At 36.3% G+C, this 21,282-nt stretch overlaps 1 protein-coding gene across 5 annotated transcripts; it reads right to left on the bottom strand.

The window, feature by feature from the left end:
- Window positions 1–1,875: 1,875 nt before the first annotated feature.
- DDX59 (DEAD-box helicase 59) lies at window positions 1,876–20,723 on the bottom strand. Of its 5 annotated transcripts, XM_044672796.1 has the most exons (7): window positions 19,917–20,723; window positions 16,895–17,062; window positions 14,084–14,173; window positions 11,371–11,622; window positions 9,728–9,880; window positions 5,893–6,021; window positions 1,876–2,543 (listed from the first exon to the last, which is right to left on the bottom strand). In XM_044672796.1, the coding sequence occupies exons 1-7, from the start codon at window positions 20,721–20,723 to the stop codon at window positions 2,280–2,282; spliced, it is 1,863 nt and encodes a 620-aa protein (XP_044528731.1). In that variant the 3' UTR covers window positions 1,876–2,279. The 5 variants fall into 5 exon arrangements, with proteins under 5 accessions (XP_044528731.1, XP_044528733.1, XP_044528732.1 ...); XM_044672798.1 differs by lacking the exon at window positions 11,371–11,622; XM_044672797.1 differs by lacking the exon at window positions 5,893–6,021.
- Between the last annotated feature and the right edge of the window lie 559 nt (window positions 20,724–21,282).

Consider the following 21,282-nt stretch of genomic DNA (forward strand, 5'->3'; position numbering starts at 1 on the left):
TCACTAATGTGGGTGGATACTCTCTTTACTGATGCAGAAGGCAATCTCTCTACATCCTCATCATCTTGTGCCATCCTTATACCTATGTTTATGTTTTCTCTAAGCTAGTTCTTCTTAGAGGGGTGTCCATATGTGGTCCTCAGTTCCTCAATGAATCCTTATATATTATTACCTCCATGCTTAACTCCTTGGGGTAATTTTCCTTTATACATTTTTGAAAGATGATATCTAGGCTGTTTTTTTGAGCATGGTTTCTAATAGTGAAATAATTCTTAAACTATCCATTCTATTTTCCAGTTCAATTATTGTTCACATTGTCTTTATTTTTTCATTCTTTTGACTTTGTTTTATTGTTTCTTGATGCCTTGTGGAGTCATTAGCTTCTACTTGCCCTATTCTAATTTTTAAGAAATTATTTTCTTCAGTGAGTTTTTGTAACATCTTTTCCTATTTGGTCAATTCTGCTTTATAAAATATTCTTTTCTTTGGTGAATTTTTGTGTCTCTTTTACCATTAAGCCAATTCTGTTGTTTGTTAGTTTTTTAAAGATGTTATTTTGTTCAATTTTTTGTGCCTTTTTTTACTGTTATTAATTCTCTTTTCAGAATTTTTTTTTTGGCATCACTCTCATTTCTTTTCCCATTTGTTCTTCTACCACTTTTATGTCTTTCTTTAAATATTCTAAGAATTCTTATTGGTCATAGATCCAATTGGCATTTTTCTTTGAGGCTTTGCTTAGAGCTGTTTTCATCTGAGTTTATGTCTTGGTCTTCCTTGACAATGTAGTAGCATTTTATGGTCAGCTTCCTTTTTGCTGTTTGCTCCTTTTCCCAGATGACTTTGAATTTTATATTAAAGTTGGACTCTCGGGGGCAGCTGGATGGCTCAGTGGATTGAGAACCAGGCCTAGAGATGAGAGGTCCTAGGTTTGAATCTGGCCTCCAATTCTTCCTAGCTGTGTGACCCTGGGCAAGTCACTTGACCCCTATTGCCTAGCCCTTACCATTCTTCTGCCTTGGAACCAATACAGAATATTGATTCCAAGATGGAAGGTAAGGGTTTAAAAAATAAAATAAAATAAAGTTGGACTTTGTTCCCTTGGGAATGGGGAGGCAATGTCACAAGCTTCAGGCTTGGTGTGAATTGAGCAGAGGTGTGGTCCTTGCTTTTCTAGTCTGCAGTCTAGTCCCCTGCTAGAACAAGAATGAACACTTCGCTTGGCCCTGGAACTTTGACCAGGTCTTCTCTTCCTCTAGTCAGAGCTAATGCTTTTGTTGTTCTGGAACTGTGACCAGAGCCCCTGTCCCTTTGCGACCAACAACAAGCACTCCTTTCTACCCTGGCACTGCAACCTAGAACTTCATATGGGCAATAGGGTTGCCAATAAGCACCAACTATACCCAATGTCAAGAATGGGTGCCTTGTAATCTTTTTTTGTCCAGTTGCCTAATTCCCTTATCACCTTTGAGCTTAGAGTTCCAGAAGCCACTGCTGTTGCCATGACCACTATTGCTGAAGTCACATGTGTGTGCTTCAGACAGGCTTCTGCTCTGGTTCCACAGACTTCTTTTGCAGATCTTCTAAGTTTTCTTAGGCCAGAAAAAATCCTCATTGACCCTTTCTGTTGTTATCACTCCAATATTTGTTTGTTGTGTTCCATCACTCCAAAATCTGATTTGAGAAATTACTTTAAAGTTGTTCAGAGGGAAATGTTTCAAGAGTTTAGCTGGGTCACTGTTTTAATCTGTCATTTTGACTGCCTCTAAACTACTAGTGAAAGTACATTTAAATTGTTTTTAAATTTTATTTTAAAAAACAAAGTCAGAAGCATCAAACTATCTTTTTATATGAAAATATAAAGCTGTCAGTTGGCAAAGCAATATTTGGCATAAATATAATACCAGAACATGTCTTCCTAGGAATAGTAAAGAAAGTATGTTTACTGGACTGAAGGGGGGGAAAAATCTACAAGATCTTTTTTAATGGAAAAATATTTTTAATATTCTTAAAATAATTCTGCACAAAGAATAAAAACAGATACTTTGCTTTTAGTCTTCACTTATTGTAGACAGAATGGCCATCTTTACCAATCATTTGAAGGAAAAGAAGCCATGTACAACTCTGGCTGTCTCAGTCTGATATATTCAACAATAGCAAAATCATCCCAATATCCATACCTTACAAATACACTCTACATATTCAGATACTATACAATAGTAATTTGCAGAATTTTCATTTATATAGCACAATGACAAGATTATTCAAAGTGGCACAATTAGTTACTTCTGAGAATGGCTTTTATCATGTTTTTTAATAATGTCCATAAGGTTATCACCAGTTACTAGGGTGTTTTGTGCCTGGTTAACTCTTTGCTGTTCTTTTCTCTTCTGGTCATGGAGATAAGGGGAGTTCAGTAACTGAGGAGGAAGAATGGATCCTGTTGGTTTTACTCTCTTCACAATATCCAAAAAAAGTTTCTTCGTGTTGTTATTGATGAAAGTAATTGCAGTTCCATTATGACCTAATCTTCCTGCCCTTCCAACCTATAAATGAAATTCAAAAGATTATTTAAAATCTTAGTTCCTATTCAAGTGGAAAGAAAAATGAAGGCATAACTTTAATAAGCCTTACTAATATTAGCTTTCCTATTATTAAACATGAGGAAATGAAATTATTTTTAAAAGAATTCAAGCTATAATCTTTAGTTAAATAAGGAATTATCTACCAGCTTTAGAATACTAGTCCCACCTGAACTGCTTCATTAAAGCTATTTCATCAATGGCGTCTGAAAACAACGACCTCACATGGAATACCATAATGAACTTCCACACAAAGAACTGATCTTGTGGATTCCATGAAAACATCTTTGAGGGCTAAGAGGTGCTGTGCTACAGGGTACTGTTTTCCTTACTCAAAATTCCCAATGCTAATAAAATCACAGGTTTGGTCTCCCTCTTTCCCCAAAACGGACTTTGAAAGACCATGAAGAGAAAGACATTGGTAAACATGACTAATTTCTATTGTCATTATTAAAATACACATTAAATTTGTTCTAGATTGGTTCTCTAAGTTTGGGTAGAGCCTTTTCAAGTAATTCAAAATTATCTACAGTACCACTGTGCTTCTAAAAACAGTTGATGCAAACATCAAATTATCTCTAACTTAAGCTAAGCAAAATAAACTAAAACTATTCTCAAGTGAGAAATAATTGCTACTTGCCTCAACCAATTCATCAACATTCTCAAAGCCAGGATGTCTGTCTGCCAGAATAGCAAAACCTTCTCATCTACAAATAGGCATGTTTCCACACGTGGTCCATGATATATTCACACTGGTTGACAAACAACATCCCCTATTTAAGTACTACTCAGATCTTCTTCATGGCATGGAGGGGACCCTGGGGTTTTTAAGCTCTGAGCTAGTCAAGAACAAGCTCTGACAGGTTCTATCAAAAAGGAAAGATTTCAAGTTTAAGCTCGGAAATGGACAATGTACCAGTCTCCCAAGGACAAATCTAAGTAGTTTCAAGGACACTGGCCATATAAGAACTTTTTTTTCCTTCTAGTAGCTCAAAGAATCATCTACCAAGGTATGGGAAAATTGCAATCTACATTAGTACAAAGAATGGCCATGCTGATGAAAATCAAGGTTTTGTTCATTTATTTGGATTAATAATCCTTCAGTATTAGTATAATCCTTCAGATAGATTCATAATACTTATGAGTCTGACCAAAGTATTTTACCACATATTCCATATTCACTAATGTTATGCCACCTGGTATTTGTAAGTGATAATGTTTTAAAGAATTATACTAATGCACAAATAATGCTAGAGAACTAAAAGGGTCCTTAGGGATTATTTATTCAAATGAAATGACTTGCACAAAGTCATAGAACAAGTTATTGGGAGAATAATGACTAGAATATAGGAGTCCAGTTTCTAGTCCATTGCTCCTTTCTACATTCCTTCCCTAAACTTAAAAATTTTTTAAATCATAACCTAGTTTCTTTAGAATTAAATTAATTTGTTTAAGGCAAGTCTCAGGCTAATTTGGGTTGCTGACTGATAAATAATAACACCCCAAATTTATCCAAGTCAAACTTCCAGGGATCTTATTCAGAATAATCTGGGAAAACATCTACAAATCTGAAATTAAAAAGCATTTCACCCTACTCCCTGCAACTCCTTGCAAAATAGTTTGCAAAGTCCATATACTTTGGTAAAAGAGACCTTCATTTTCACATAATGATAATCAGCCCCATGTTCTAGCCCATAGTAAAATCTGAATGGCAGCAACAGAATGTTACAAGAGTCAAGCATACTGACAGCAACCAGAAAAGGCAGCTGCCAATGAGAAAAGAGAAAAAGAAAATTTTAAAGTGGACACAAAACAAGGCAGGATGGTTTGGAGCTCTTCAGTGAAAAGCTAGCAGCTCCACCTTCCTCAACAACATTTACTACATTACAACCCAGTACAATAACTGATACTAATAAAGTCATTCCTGATTTGTCAGTGCCATATAGTACACAGGGCACTGGGCTAGGAGTCAAAGGACTTCGGTTTTAGTCCCACTTTTGCTCGTGTAAGCCCTGTACAAGTCATTAACATTTCCGGACTTTAGTTTTCTATCTACAGAATGAACATATTGGATCAAATGATCTCTATTGATCTATGCCTATACATTCAGTGTACACTGATTAAAACAGCGGGAAAATATGAACTCCTTTAAGAAAGATTTCTCTCAAAATGGTTAAATTAACTGTTCAGTGACAAAGTGGAAAAGCTTTAACTAGCAAGAAAATTCATTTCCATGTATCACTTAAGAAAACAAAAGATTTAATCATATAAACATATGATCATGAGAACCATGTTTCCAACTTCCATGCCTAAAATAAGTACCTAAAAATAGCTCCCAAGCAACTAGTGGGATAACCAGGCCAAACCCAGAGGATAAAGTCTATGGCTACTACCCTCAGCTCTGGAAACTGAACTGGAAGTTATTGATCTGTCTGAGGTGAACACTCAAGCTCTCATTTCTCAGGTGATTTCCAGAGCTGCATAACTCAAAACAAGATAAATCCTTCTCACCAGCACAGACTCAGACAAGTCAGGGCGGGAATATTTGATGGTGCCTCATTCCAGCAAACCAGTAATAGGGAAGAGGCTCTGAAAAAACCCTAACAGCTGCCTCTCTGTAGCTACAAAGTAGATGGCCTTGGCATATCATCCAGAACCTGCAGAATGTCCCATGTTGATATCCCCCTTTAGAGGGCCATCCTCTATTTTAGGAGGTGAAGACAACAAGCAAGAAGAATCGGTTATAATTCATTCCATCCTAATTCCAGCACACAATGGGCAAGCCTTCTGTGAGAAGGGAAAAGCCTTCTTTATGTTAGAACTCATGGTTGAGCATGAATAGATGAAGGTAAGACTTGAACTAAACAGAAAAATCCAACTGCTTTGCTAGGCTTTTATTGTTTAGTTGTTTTCAGTCATGACTGACTTTTTACGATCCTTTTTGTGGTTGTCTTGGTAGAGATACTGGAGTGGTTTACTGTTTGTCTCTTCAGTTCATTTTACAGATGAGGAAACTGAGGCCAACAGGGTTAAGTGACTTGCCCGGGGTCACCCAGACAGTAAGTATCTTACGCCAGATTTTAACTCCAGTCTCATCAGGTCTTGAGCTTTAGCCACTGCTCACTGTGCTACCTAGCTGCCACTCTGCTGGGTACAAATATATTCATTTAAATAGCAAAGTAGAGGAAAGGAAGATAAAGGAAGGACTCCTGTCAATGGGCTCACAGAACCATTAAAGCAGCATGTTTTTTAAAAGAAGCTCCGAAATAACTCCCCAATGGAGGCTTAGGATACTATTAAAAACCGTTTTTACCTGATGTACATATTCATCCATACTAGAAGGCATGTCAAAATTGACAACCAATGTGACATTGATCAAGTCTAGTCCTCGTCCCAGGACTCCAGTGCTAACTACAACTTCGTATTCTCTTTGAAATAATCCCTGTCAAAAAGAAACACACATTGTTTTGTTGCATTCATTAAAATAAAAGCTTCTCTATAAAGAATTATATAGTCCCTAGAATCCTGTGTATATTTAAAGTATTAGCTCATATACCATCTTTTCCATGACGCCGTCCATGATATTGCCCTACCAGAACTTATTCACAGGAGTATAAAGAAAGCTCGAAGGGACCATAAAGGCCATCTAATCTGTACAGACTGTTTCTTACAACTCTGAGATTCTCTAATAAACCCCTCATTTTACAAAGCCGAGGTCTAGAGAGACTAGATAGCTTGCCCAACATCACACAGGTAGTAAGGATCAATCAGAATTTGAATATGGGCCTCAGATTCCAAATGCAGTACTTTCCATATTCAATCATGATACTTCTTCCACAGTTCCTCAGATCTCTTACCATACTTGTCTAAACCTCTCTATGCCCTTATCTGATTCTATTTTTCATTGTAGTTGTATGTGTGTTATATGTCTTATTTCCCCAAATTGACTCTAAACTTCTTGAGGGCAGGAATCATAATTTTGACCACTTGGCTGTGGATTTTAAAATTAATGTTCAATATCTCCAAAGTATAATACTTATAGAGATTTATTAATATTTAACTAGAGAGCTAGAGAACACAGAGAACATTCCTCACTCACTTTATGTGAAAGAGAGAGTGAAGGCAACAAAGACCGGTCACCACTCAACTCATGTGGAAGACAGAGAGCATGGCGGAGCAAACCCGAATTATATACAGACCACATAACAATGCAAGTATACAAAAGGCAAAAGGAACTGTGGATAATACAGAAAGGAATCCTGGGCAATGCAATTCCAGGGGTTCAAGATTTTCCAACTATACATGGCACAAAGGTTAACACCCTTCAGGTAGATGACATATTATAAACTTCCTTACTTCTGAGTAAATAGGCTTACATATTTCCACTGTAAGAGGTCAGGAAAAAGGGTAGAGATGAGACTTATCATGACTCAAAAGCAAGAATAACCTATAAGATGCAGGTCACAGAACTTTAGAATTTAATCCAGCTCCTTCACTTTTTTCTTTAACCCTTACTTTTTGACTCTTACCAACTCTAAGACAGAAGGGCATGGGCTAGGCAAACAGGATTAAGTGACTTTGCCCAGGACAACCCAGCTAGAAAGTGTCTGAGGCCAGCTTTGAACCCAGGTATGTCTGAGGCCATATTGAAGCTAAGTCCTCCTGTTAAGAATAAGATAAGAAAAAGAAGGTCTAAGGAAATGAAGTGACTTGCTTCCATGTTATAAAACATTATGTTCATGGGAGGCATAATTTGACTCAAAGTCTAATCAAATCTATGATAGAGTAAAAAGCTAAATAAAATAATTTTAGTATATGTGGCTCAGGGATCCCTGCAATGATTTGCTAATGTTATCTTTGATAACATTTTGAACAGAGTTGGGGAAAAGTCAGGAGGTTTCCACACAGTATTACAAAAAGAGTCAGTCTTTCAAATATACATGTTCCTCATGGGCTAAAATTACCTACAAATTTTCCATATACTATAATCTCTTTCAGTAACTAACCAATTCACATATATTTTCTTTCCCAAGGAGGCACCATTTTGGGGGTAAAAAACAGAAGCTGACAGTGAAGGGGGAAAGATTAGAAAGTGATAGAGTCAGTGGAAGTTAAATTCTTTGATGCAGGGCTCTTTCTGTTTGGCCACCCTACACAATGGCTTGCATACATCAAGGTTTAATAAATGTTTGTTGAATTAATTTAGATTAAAATGATGGAGAAAGAGATTAGAGTTTTAGCCAAGACAATGGAAAAAATATATAAGCATTAACCAACAAGCTCTTTTTAATCCAGGTTTAGCAGAGTTGTTTTAGTGATTTTATAGCTATAAACCTAAGACATTATCATTTTTAACAACTTTTTTCAAATATTCCCAAATACAGAATGCTAGTTCTCAATCCAAATAAAACTAGAGATTCTGAGCAGCCAGGAATCTAGATAACATTGTGCATATCAGTGAGGATTAAAAGGCTAAACAGGCTGGAGTAGGGGTTGGCAAACTATGGTTTATGGGCCAAGTCCCTTTGGCAGCCTGTTTTTGTACTGCTTGTGACCTAAAAATGGTTTTTACCTTTTTGAATAGTTTTATTTTATTTAAAAATGTAAAAACCATTCTTGGCTCAAGGGTTACACAAAAAATAGACAGCAGTCAATAGGACTGGACCCTTAAGCTAAAAAACTCAGATAACAAATAAGATAAAATGTAATATTTTTATTTGAAAAATCAATTTCACAAGTACAAAATGGGCCAAAATGTTTAAATAGCAGTTTGGGTAAAAAAGATTTTGAGTCCTTGTGGAAAAAAGCTTTTATATAAGTCAGCAGTGTGATAAAACAGCCAAAAAAGTTATATGCCATCTTGGGCTGCATTAAGAAGCACAGCTTCCAATAACAAAAAAGTAAAAATCACCTTGTACTTTGCTTTGGTCAAATTACACCTGAAGCACTGTGACCAATTCTGGGCACCACATTTTTAAAAAGGCATTGATAAAAAGGCAGGGACCAAGAATGGGGAAGGGCCTCATGTTTACATTACATAAAAATCATAATGGGAACTAGAAAAGTTAAATATAGAAAAGACTCAAGATAGGACAGGATAGCTGTCTTCATGAATCTGAAGGATTAATCATCTCAAAAAGCATGAGACCCATTTTATTTAGGATTAGAGGACAGAACTAGAAATAATGGAAGTAAGGTGCAAAGAAGCAAATTTAAAACCTGATAACAAGGGAAAATGTCTTCATAATGAGAACTCTCCAAAAAAGCAATAATCTGCTTCCAAAAGACTTGGGATGAGAAATGGAAGGAATCTCAGTTATTACCTACTATATCCCCCTGTTATCTTATAGATGAAAAAAAAAGATAGAGGTTAAGAATCATAAGTCACATAGGTAATAACTGACTGAGTAAGGATTGAAACTCAGGTCTTCTGACTCCAAGTTTAGTGTTCTCTCTGCTATATTAAGCCATTTATCAGGCATGCTATAAAAGCATCTTTTTTCAGATATGGATTGGCCTACATGGCTGCTGATGTCCCTTCTAGCTCTCAAATTCTATGATTTAACAACTGAAACTTCTGAATGCTGAGTTAATTTTATGATAGCCTAAGTAAGAAAGGTACAAATTTAAAAATTTCAAAACTTTGGATTTTAATTCAAAGAAAGCTCAACTGTAGGTAAAATACAGTTGTTTTTTTTAAAGTATACATTCAAGTACAACAAGGAGGCAAAATCGTAAAATTCCACAGGGATTGGGATTTATTTTAACAATGAGATTAAAAAAAGGTTAACAATACACTATTTTATGGTAGTAGCTATTTCTAAATTCTAAATTTTCTAAAAATTTGTTCTTTCAAGTAACTTAAACATCCTTATAACTTTTAGTAATCTTGCTAACATTATTGACTGATTTAGCAAAACTTCTGCCCAACTTCATTTCCAAGTGACCACAATTTCAGAATTAATGGGATCTAAATAAATGAGGATTTGACTTATACTTCCAAGACTACCCAGATGAACAATACTTCATTCAAAGTCTTAGGATGACAAGATCTGTAAGGATTGGCTATTAACACATAAGTGAAAACAAGACAGAATGTTTGTGGTTTGTTTTGTTTTTAGGAATCATACATAATAAGAGATTCAAACCTGCAATATGCTTGTTCTTTCTATTTGTGACTTATCTGAATGCATAGATATGCATCGTAATCCTGTGATTTTATGAACTGCATCACTTAAAAGGTCAGCTCCTAATTTGCAGTCCACAAATACTAGGACTGGAGGTTTAAAGAGTTTCTCATCCTGAAAAAAAAAAGGTCATTGGAAAAAGTTATTTTGGGTTATTCATATAACATAGCTTTATGGTAGAAAATGCTTCTGAATATATTACATCTAGCAAACTGGCTAAACAGTTATTATGATGGATACAGGATTAAAAGGGGTTTATTCTAACAAACATTTTGTTAAATATTCTCCCAAGGGTCCAAACACAATTTTTCCCCCTCTTTTCAGAAGATAGAACTAGGGATTGACACATACACTACCTTCCCCTTTAAGGATAACAAAATATTAAAATGTTACAAGACAATTTTGAAGACCTTATGATAAAAAAAGGCTATCTGCCTCCAGAGAAAGAACTGATGGAGTCTAAATGCAGAATGAAGCACATTTTTAAATTTTTTCCTTTATTTTTCTTTTTTGTTTTTTTGGTCCATGTTCTCTTTTGCAACTTGGTTAATATGGAAATATGTTTTGCATGACTGCACAAGTATAATCTATATCAAAAGGCTTGCCTTCTCAAGGAAGGAGGAGGGGAGATAGAGAGAGAGGGAGGGAAGGATTCTGGAACTCAAAAATTTTAAGAAACAAATACTAAAAAGTGTTTTAACATGTAATTGAGAAAAATAAAATAGAAATATTCTTTAAAAATAATATTAAAATGTTCATCCTTAATTTAAATTTTGAAAATAAAATAAATTTCTTTCTATGCACTAAAAGCTTGTTTTTAACCTCAGACAAGTAGGTTAAATACACTTGGGAGGATATTTGAAAGAAGATGCTTGTTTGGGGGTTCTCTTCATTAAAAGAATTCATACCTTACCATTAATCTTTAAGGAAAAAATAAAAAGAACAGGAACCTTAAGGGGAGCAGAGAAAATAATGTAAAAATTTTCTTTCTACTCCAGCATCAATGTGCTGAAAACAAATCAAAAGCCATTAGGGACAATGAGCACATTTTAAATACTTCCTACAAAAAAGATAAGTATCACGTAGATCCAAAATACTGAGGTTATTCAAAATGAACAATTAAATATTAGCTAGTGCCCACACACACCAAAGGGAGTGTATGGCACAGAGGAGAGTTCTGACCTTGGAGTCAGGAAGATCCTTCCTCATCCATTCACTAGCTGTAAGACCCAGATCAAATAATCTCCCTCAGCCTCAGTTTTCTTATTAGTAAAATGAAGGGGTTGACTCAATATTAACGTTCCTCAACTTCCTCTAAGGTCCCACCTCAAAATCTATAATCCTATGATCTATGATCCTAAATGGTAGTGTTAAGATTTTTCTATATGCACATTCTAGGAAATTAAGAGGAAAAAATTAAATTTAAAAAATTTTCTATTTTAATTTTAACTCTAAAATTCTGATTTTCTTATGGCTTTCAAAACAAGTAGCAGTTTAATATCTTGAATTTTCATACCAATTTCACTCATTATTGGAAAAACTGGGGAAAAAATGTTTCCATTATCTGCTAGACATTAAACGCAAAAAAATTTTTCTCTACTCACATTTAAGATCTCAAATAACTTTTTCTTTTTGGAAGGTTCTTCTACCCACAAAATAATCTGGCGGACATTTGGACATGGTAGATTTTTTTCTCCAATGGTAATTCTCAGAGGATCATGTAGAAGTTGGCTTGCCAGGCGTTCTATGCTTGCTGGAATTGTGGCAGAAACCAAAATGGTCTGATGATCAGGAGGAATGTTTTCCAAAATGTCAAGAACTTGTTGTTGAAAACCCAACTTTAACATAGTATCAGCCTAAAATGAAATCATGATAAAATTACAAAGTGCTACACTTATGAAAATAGACTAACACTTCAACATTGCAAATATCAATGTGAGTGTCCATCAAACAAGAAAAGTCAAACATTTCATGGTTCTTTAATTCTCATTTAACAGTCACAGTACTCAAATACTTTACTATTTGCTTTTTGTTGTCTATATGAATGAAGCTTATAAAGAGTTGTATTTTAATATCATCATCTCACCATATTTTTTTAAAGCTTGCATGTGAAAAACTATCTGCCCAAAGCCAAAGCAAAAAATCAACTCTAAAATACACATAGAGAACTGAACCTAGTGGGAAATATATTAGGTAAGAAAATACAAAGCCAAAATTCTATTCCTCACTTACTGGCTACTACTGGGAAGGTACTATGTCCTAGTCTCGGTTTTTTGTGTGTAAGTTTAATACTTCCTATCCAGATACAAAGAAAGAAGGCAAAGGCAGTACAAGTGTATAATATGTTGAAAATGACACCTCTGTAGAAGTAAAAAAGGCTAGGAGAGGCCAGAAAATAAAATGGAAAGCTTCCTAGACAAGAAGTCAAGAACTGACTCTTCTGGTCTTGCTTCTAAGACTTACTAAAAGTCTATTCTTGGGCAAGTCATAGCCTCGATGAGTTTCTTTATCTTTAAAATGGGGATAATTTTTTTTACCACTTATTTTACAGGGTTGCTAGGAAGAAAGCTCTTTAGAACAAAAATAATAGGTGATATTGATATAGTATCTTAGTGCTTGCAAAACATTTTACATAAATTAATTCATCAATATACTATATAAATTCAAAGTATTATTAAAAATTATAACCATGTACTTTGGTATAGCATTCTTACTTAAATGAGTGATTGCTATGAAATAGTTTAACTATATATTGTAATGTAAATGTTAACTATTTGTTCTTACCCTGAAAATATAAGACTAAAGAGTGAAAAAGACAACAGACCCAGTGGACAAAACAAAACAAGCTTAAATTTCCCTCAGCTTAAAAACCCTACAGCCCCTTCATTGTCAAACTTCTTAAACAGACAGCATACTCCTGATTATTTCCATTTCATCACTCTTCATTACATCCTTAATCTTTCATTATCTGGCTTCCAACAGAAATATTTTCCAAAACTATACTCTAAAATTTCGACAATTCCAAAATATTATCCTTCTAGGCAAATCTGAAGGCATTTCCCCAGTCCTCATCTCTTGATATCTGCTGTAGCAGTGAATATTGCTCCTATAACTTTGATTTCTATGATATTACATAATCATAGTTTTTCTTTCTCTATCTCATTCACTGGATCCTACTTAAATTCCTTGTACATACTGATCTTCCTCCTCAGAAAATCCTCCCCCACTGCGTTCATATACTACATTCAAGTCCAAATTCTCAGTAAAGCTCTCTAATGACAAGCATATTAATTTTATCCTTAACACCTTTTAATATATCCTCTGTATCAAAAAACCTAGCATAATTATGTCCTATGCACTAATTGCTCCTGCTGTACAATTTAGCATTACATTAAAGCAGTGGTTCCCAAACTTTTTTAGCCTACTGCCCCCTTTCCAGAAAAAATATTACTTAGCCCCCTGGAAATTAATTTTTTTAAATTTTAATAGTAATTAATAGGAAAGATAAATGCACCTGTGGCCATCACCCCCCCCCCCCCCCCCATCGCTGCAACACCCACCAGAGGGTGGTAGCACCCACTTTGGGAATCACTGCATTAGAGTATAATGTCTTAAATGTTAAGCTGTCCTGTTCACTAATTGTTTCAAATGTATTAATCTTCTTTCCTCCATCAAAATATAAGCTTCCTGTGAATTAAAACTGTCTTTTCTTTATGCATTTTAATACCTAACAGAACACAGGGCAGGAACTCTATAAATAAAGGCAGAAGAAAAAGAGCTCAAATAAAGAGCATCAATTTTAACATGAAACTAATTTCTAAGATTCATAATTTGAGGACAATTTACAAACTTTTCTAACCAACCAATATGGCTGACCCAAAGTTTGGAATACTTGTAAGTGTGTATGTATCTGTGTATGCTGGGGGGTTGGGGAGAGGTTAATGTCCTTTGGGTGTATATGGCCCACCTTGCTTTGCTGCTTTTTCAGACCAAAGGTTCTTGACCTTTTTTGTGTCCTGGGTCCCTTGGGCAGTGAAGTAAAACTTATAAACTCTTTCTTAGAAGGATGTTTTTAACTGCATAAAATAAAATGCGTAAGCCAAATGTTTGTGAAAATAAGGATATGATATCCCCCCCTCTATATAATATCTATAAGTTCATAGATCCCCTAAACCTATTCACAGATCTGTCAGGGGTCCAAGAACAGCAGATTAAGAACCCTTGTTGGAGAGTCATCACCATCAAAAGTTACCTCAAATTACATTATACAATTTGATATTTTTAAAAACATACACATAAATTTCTAAAAACACTTACTTCATCTATGACTACTATTTTTATACCACTGAGTTCCACAGAGCTCTGTTTCATTATTTCCAGAAGTCTCCCAGGGGTTGCTATTATAACCTTCCAAAAAAAAAAAAAAAAAGGAAAGGTAAAATTAGAAGGAGGAAAAAATCAGACAACTGTTTTTTGGAGTTGAGACCTGTGATTTCATATATGTTCCTCCTACTTCCAATAAAGTAATATATGGCAAGTCAACAAAAGGTCTAACAAATACAATGTTATTCTACCTTTCAAATGTGCCACAGAGTAATCTGATAACAAAATCAGTAGCACCTGGCACAGAGTGGGCATTTAAAAATGTTTACTGACTGCTTGAAATTGCAGAGATGGAAGAGATTTCACAGATTATCTATTCTAATCTACACATGGACAACAAAACCTTCTACCATGACCATTCCTCTATCCTTATTGAGAGAGTCCTCTAGCCTCTACCTGAAGAACTCCAGGGATGAGGAACCACCCACTTCAGGACAGTTCTACTCCTCAGGAAGTTTTTCCTTATGCTGAGCCAAAACTGAGCCTTTCTACAACACACACTCTTTCCTCCTGGTCCAGTCCTTTGGAGCCAGGAATATCAAGCTCAGTTCCTCTTTCGCCTGATAGCCTTCAAATGCTGACATTGCTCTCATCACTCCCCATTCCCCTCCACCAAATCTTCTCTTCTCCAGGTTAAATGTCTTCTGATAGGCTCCCCAAATCTCTTTGGTCCTGTTAGACCTTTTGGGGCACTTGTTATAGCATGCCTCTTCTCCAGATGTGCCACTTCCATCTGTCCTTTTCTTAAAGCTTCCATACCAGATGTATATACAGCTGAAGCCTTCCTAGCATTTTGGCCTGGTTCATCAGAGACAAGCCATGAATCCAATCCACCTGAGAGGGAGAACCTTCCCTCTCCTTATACAAATCCACAATGCATTCCCATATCATGAAGATTCCCTAACGTAGAGATGGCAAAGGCTGAGCATCCTGCCCATCAACCATAAGGAAACGATTAGAGATGGACAGATCCTGAGTGTCCCAAACACAAGGGCAATGGGTCATCATTTCCCACTAGCTCCTCCTCTTCATCCTGTTCTGAAGAGTTGTGACTGAGTCCACCAGCCTCCCAGCTTTTAGCTTTAATTACCTCAATCACTGGGATGTTTCATGTTAGGCCTTAAGCCTTCTCTTATGCAAATTAAAACACAATATAATAAAGACTTATTACAGTAAGTATTACTAGTCTGTACTCTTAGGGAAAACTCCATAAGTCCCCAGACCGCTAGAACTCCCTGGGATATCACAGGTTCCTTCAAGAGACCCTTGTAAGGCATGATTTCCAGGCTCCTCAATGTTCTGGTTGCCCCCCTCCCATGATTCACTGCAATTTGTTAATGTCCTTAACATGTTCTGTCCAGAACCAAACAGAATGCTATAGATGTGGTAGGAGGGGATGCAGCCCAGTGGAGCCATAAACTTCCTGGTTTGGGATGCTCTACTTTCACTCACACAGTTTGTGTCTGTATCAGCTTTGGGGCTATCATGTCACACGATGGATTCACCACAGAGCCTACAATCCTCCTCAGTCCTCTATCGTCTGGCCAAACATCTTCACTTGCATTCCTGCTTCCTTGATTTTTTGTATCCAGCTATCAGAATTTACATTTCTCTCTATTAAATTTCACCTTATTAGATTCAGTCCATCAATTAGAACCTGTCTAGCTCTTTTTTTGGATCCTGATTCTGATAGCTAACATGTTAGCTAATCTTCCCAGCTTCATGTGATCACGCTTTTCTATGCCTTCACCCAAGTCAGTGTTTAAAAATGTTGAACAGAAGGGTTTAGGACAGGTCCCTTGAGTGCTCCACTAGAGACTTTCCAGCACAATGACATCACCCAATGAACAATACTTTAGGGTGCCTTACATAATTAATTACAAACCTATCTACCTCTATCATCAAGCCCCTATTAGCACAGTGGACAGAGTACTGGGCCTAGAAACTGAATTCAAATGTGACCCTAAACACTTACTAGCTGTGTGACCTGGGGTAAGCCACTGAACCTTGTTTGCCTCAGCTTTCTCATCTGTAAAATAGGGATAATAATAGCACCAAACTCCCAGGGTTGTTGTGAGGATCAAATGAGATAATAACTGTAAAGTGCTTAGCACAAGTACCTGATATATAGTTAGCTCTACATACATACATAATGTTAACTACAACTATCTAACTATCTACCTATCTACCTACCTATCTATCTACCTACCTGTCTTGCAGGGTTGTTGTGAGAATCAAATGAGATAATGTTTATAAAAAATGCTTAGCTCAATGTATATAGGTACATAGTAGATGATACATAAAGTCTTACACCTTTCTCTCCTCTCCTGCCTACAAAGATATCATGAAAAACTTTGCCAAATGTGTTGTTAAAATATAGGGAATATATATATCAATGATTCCCTTGATCTACCCATCTAGTTACCTGTTCAAAAAGAAATTAAGTTAGTCTTACTTGACCCACTCTTGAATCTTCTCAATGATCACCACTTCCCTTTATAGGTGTCCATTCTTTCTTAACCATACAATTAGCCATTTTTCTATTCTCCATTAATATTACTTCTTGAAAATATTTATCAATTTTATCCAAGTATCTTAACATTTGTGGGGAAGAAAATGTTCCACAGAAAACATAGTGTTAAATGTCTGTTTGGAAAGGCTATCTGAAACTAAATCCTACAATTTCCTTTGAATGGAAACTTTTCCCTTCCTCTTTTGTTTGTAAAATGCCAAGCTGGTTCTTACCTTAACATTCTGTTTCAGGCGATACAGCTGGGGAGGTAAAGGTAAACCTCCAACAAGCAGGACTGTTCTCATGTTTGGCAGGCCACACATCAGCTCCTTAGCTTGTCTTTCTATTTGAATAGCTAATTCCCTAGTTGGAGCGAGAATAAGTGCCGATGGGGTTCTGTTCTACAAATATAGGAAAGAAAAAAAAAGATTTTCAAGAATACCAGCCAGTAAATTTTTTTTATCCCTGGAACAGCTCTTCTACCATCATCCCTTAATGACTTTTCACCATTGGAGGACCATGCAATCCATTTATACCATTTTCCCTCCATTCTTATTCTATGATCTGCTACCTTCTCTCTGCCAGCCCAATACCCTTTCCTTCTTTCTCAGGCTGCTTCTTATGCATGTAATTCCTTCCTTTCCTGTATTAGCTTATTGAATTCCTATTCATCTTTTAAGACACTTCTGAAATGTCAACTCCTCCAAAAGCCTTCCCTTATCCTTCTGATAAGGGCCTTTCTTCTAAGGCCTCTCATAAATCTTTGTTGTATAGGCTGTGTGTTAAGCTGCCCTAAAGTGCTCTGTCCCTCTACTAGACTATAAGCTGGATTAATTAAGAAACAATGCTTTATCTAAATTTCCTATCACCCCCACCACCTAATGCAGTGCTCTGCAGCCATTTAATATTTATTATTATTGTTTTGCAAAGCAGAAGGTAATGTGGGTTACCTGTAATGCTATTTATTCAGAAATGAATGGGCATCTATCTGGTTAATTCTAGAAAAACTAAGTAAACTTATACAAAAAACTGTAAACTTTTGAATGGAATTCAGACATTCTTCCTTTCACCATCAGTCACACTTTTATCAGGCTCCCTATTCTTCTCTAGGGCAGCTAGGCATTTCCAAGTAGGAAATTTTGCAGAGGGGAAAAAAAAGGTCATAATTGCTCTCAAAAGTTAGAAAGTGAGAAGAATTTCATTCAGAAATTTGGTCATTTGAAGGGAACATTTTTTTGGATGATGCATTCTTCATTCTTCATTTTCAAAGAGGCCTAATGACATCACAGGATATCTTTACTCTCATGTGGACTGGATTTAAGTGAGGTACAGTTGCACAAAGTCATTGGTCTCACTTTCTCTTCCAGACTAGTGGCAAAATAAAAATCAAGACAACTGGTGATAGCCAGAGATGCAGTGACCCTGGCATCTTTGAAGTCTGACCAGGCTCTAGACACTCCCCTGCACCTGCTTCAGCCGCCTTCATGGCTGTTGGAACAAATTGTTCTCATCCACCCATTCCACTGGGGGAAGGTTTGACATGCTTGGAGTAGACATGTCCCTAAGTAACTGATGGGTCTGAGTTACCCTCAACTTGGTTTAGGCCATCTGTCAAGATGGTTTTACCACAGTGTGGACCCTGCACATGCTATAGCAATAGTACCCAGCCACTGTATTTTTAGAATACCCAAGTTGATTTTATTGTAGATTTGATTTGCCACTCAAGCCTCTGAACGACAAATCTTGCTAGGTTTAATTACAAAAAATATGCCACTGTGAAAACTTTTATTGGCCACCATTTGTTTCAATACTGAAGAGTGCTTGTCCCATAAAGAACATTATGGTGATACCAGTTAATACTAAACTGTACCCAAGGAATGAAAGATCAGTGAATTCCTTCAAAAATTATCACAGAACAAAACCCACAAAATGCCAAATTGAAACTAAGACTTCACTATGGTCAGGTCAATATTTCTAATTTTACTTAAAAGCTCATCTAAAGGAAAAGTATATTTGTTATTGTTCAGTTATGTCCAACTCTTCGTGCCCCGCCCCTTGGGGTTTTCTTGGCAAAGATATTGGAGTGCTTTGGCTGTTCCTTCTCCAGTTCATTTTACAGATGACAAAACTGAAGCAGTCTTAAGAGACCTGCCCAGAATCACACAGCTAGTAATTGTCTAAGGACAGATTCAAACTCAGGAAGACTCATCTTCCTGACTCTGAACCCAGCATTCTATCGACTGTTCCACCTACTTTATGGAAAATTTATGAAAGAAAATTATAAAGAAAAATTTCTTGCCAGATTTTCAGTGAGTATTTTTCATAATATTTTCCCAAATACTTAAATGAAACTCTGAATACTACAAATCAATGCATACACATATGATATACAAATATATGGCACTGCCATCATAGATGGAAAGAGTCACTAAAATAATAAAACAGATAAATAATTCTAAGGAAAGAAAGGCTACCTAGAAATACTGGGTATATAAAAACAAAACACAAAATATTTTTGTGTGCCAATTTAAAAGGTCAAAGACCCACAATAGTTAAGTCTTTCTTATAATGATTTCAAAATCACAGAATTTCACAGCTGAAAGGGGCCTCAGGAATTATTTATTTAGTCTAACTCGTGATCAAAGGAATCTTTGCTAGAAGGTCTCCCTCCAGAGTCCACAAACCTCCCAAGCCATTACTTTCCACTTTTGAAACCCTCAGTGGTTTTCCCTTATCTCAATCCTATATCAGTCCCTTTGTACTTTCATCCCATTATTTTCACTCTCTGGCACTAAACAGAAAAAAAGTCTAATCTTTCTTCTGCCAAAAACCTTTAAACCACTTAAAGTTTGGCAATAATGTCCCCTAGAGTTTGTTTTATTATAATAATTCTGACTATACAATAGTAATAATAGCTGACTTCTACATAGAGCTTTCAGCTTTTCAAAGTCCTTTACATATATCTTATTTTATATATGATCCAACAAAATGAAAGTGGGGTAGAGACTACTTGGGGGTTTTGTTTATTTCCCCAGCACTTGGCTGCCTGGTAAACAGTGTTTATTGAATGCTTGCTGAAGGAATTAATTCTATATATTTTTGTTAAGGTTTTTAATACTTAAAAAAAAAAAAAAGAAAAAGGAAATGAAGGTGGTCACTACAACAGTGGAAAGCAAGATTTTGTTCACGTGTTTGCAATTTGTAATTTCAGGATATTAAGAGAATACCAGACTGTACATGTGAACTTTAACTTACTTTTTCCAAAGCTCTGATGATAACAGGAAGTAGGAAAGCTGCAGTTTTTCCTGAGCCTGTGTCAGCACTGCACACTATATCCCTTCCCAACAGTCCAATAGGAATCATTTGCATCTGAATGGGAGTTGGCACTTCATAGCCTGACTTCTTCAAGTTGCAATTTAAGATGTCAGGAAAACCACAATGCTCAAAGTCAATGATGGGTCTTGGAACTTTCTGGCCCTGTACTGAAATTCCTAGCTGTAGTTTAAGGTTCTCAACCTGGTCATCATGAAGATTTAAAATAAAGGAATGTTCCTGATAGGTATAAAAGGCATCAAGTGGAGGAGACTCAGGCTCACAGTTAGGTTTCTGTAGGCTATCAAGCCTTCCTTTTTCTTCATTGTCTTGTAAAAGATGTTTTGCTTTACACTCCAAGCTACAAATATCTGCATCAGTCTTATCACAAATATATTCTCCATAACGACCACAGACCACACAGACAGGCTCCCCTGGTTCTGCCCAGCGCTGGGTTTTAGCAAAAGATTTTATTGGCTCTTCCTCAACACAGCTGTCTTCAGCACTCTCCTCAGGTCCTTCTAAACAAACTGAAGCAAAGTGGCCATCTGAATCTGGCAATGAGCCTAATTCAGGGCTCTGCCCCACTGATGCTGCTGAGGTTTCTTCTTCCACTAAGGCAACTTTTAGAACCTCTCTGTCTTCTTCTGATGACAGCTTTTCCCCTTGTGGTTTAAGTTTCTTAGCCACACAACTCTTGTCATCATCAGAAGCATTCCGCTTGACTTTTAGAGATCTTGGAATAAACATCCTTCAGTACGCTGTTGAGGAAAAGCTATAATGAAACTCATTCCCTCCCTCCACCCCATTCCCAAATCATTCTTCACCAAAAAAGCACTAAATTATTGCCTACAAAGTACCGGACATAGGGAAGCCTTTTCTAATCCCTCATAATCCTTGTTTTTTAAATCCTTACTTTCCGTCTTAGTATCATTTCTAAGAATGAAAAGCAGCAAGGGTTAGGTAATTGGGATTAAGTGACTTGCCCAGGGTCACACAGCTAATAAGTGTCTGAGGCCAAATCTGAACCCAGTTCCTCCCAATTCCAGGCCTGGCACTCTCTCTACTGTGCTACCGAGTTGCCCTCCCTCTTAATCCTAGTGCCTTCTTTCTGTTGATTACTTCCTATTTATTTTTTTATTTTTCTTTATATACATTTAATTTTTATTTTCCTCAATTCCATATAAATAAAATTTTTTAACATTCATTTAAGATTTTTTGAATTCCCAATTCTCTCCCTCCTTCCTTGAGATGGCAAACAATCTGATACAGATTATACATGTGGAGTCATGCAAAACATTTCTATATT

The sequence above is a fragment of the Gracilinanus agilis genome, chromosome 4 (genome assembly GCF_016433145.1).
Source record: "Gracilinanus agilis isolate LMUSP501 chromosome 4, AgileGrace, whole genome shotgun sequence".
In the NCBI taxonomy this organism is placed as follows: Eukaryota; Metazoa; Chordata; class Mammalia; order Didelphimorphia; family Didelphidae; genus Gracilinanus; species Gracilinanus agilis.

Bases quoted from the DNA above. Each gene is read 5' to 3' on its own strand.
- DDX59 (XM_044672796.1), bottom strand. From the start codon at position 20,723: ATGTTTATTCCAAGATCTCTAAAAGTCAAGCGGAATGCTTCTGATGAT. The intron at 6,022-9,727 runs GTTTGAATCTCT...TCTTTTTGACAG, and splicing joins AAAGAACAAGCATATTGCAG to GGATTATTTCAAAGAGAATA. The intron at 2,544-5,892 runs GTAAAAACGGTT...TTTCATTTATAG, and splicing joins TGGATGAATATGTACATCAG to GTTGGAAGGGCAGGAAGATT.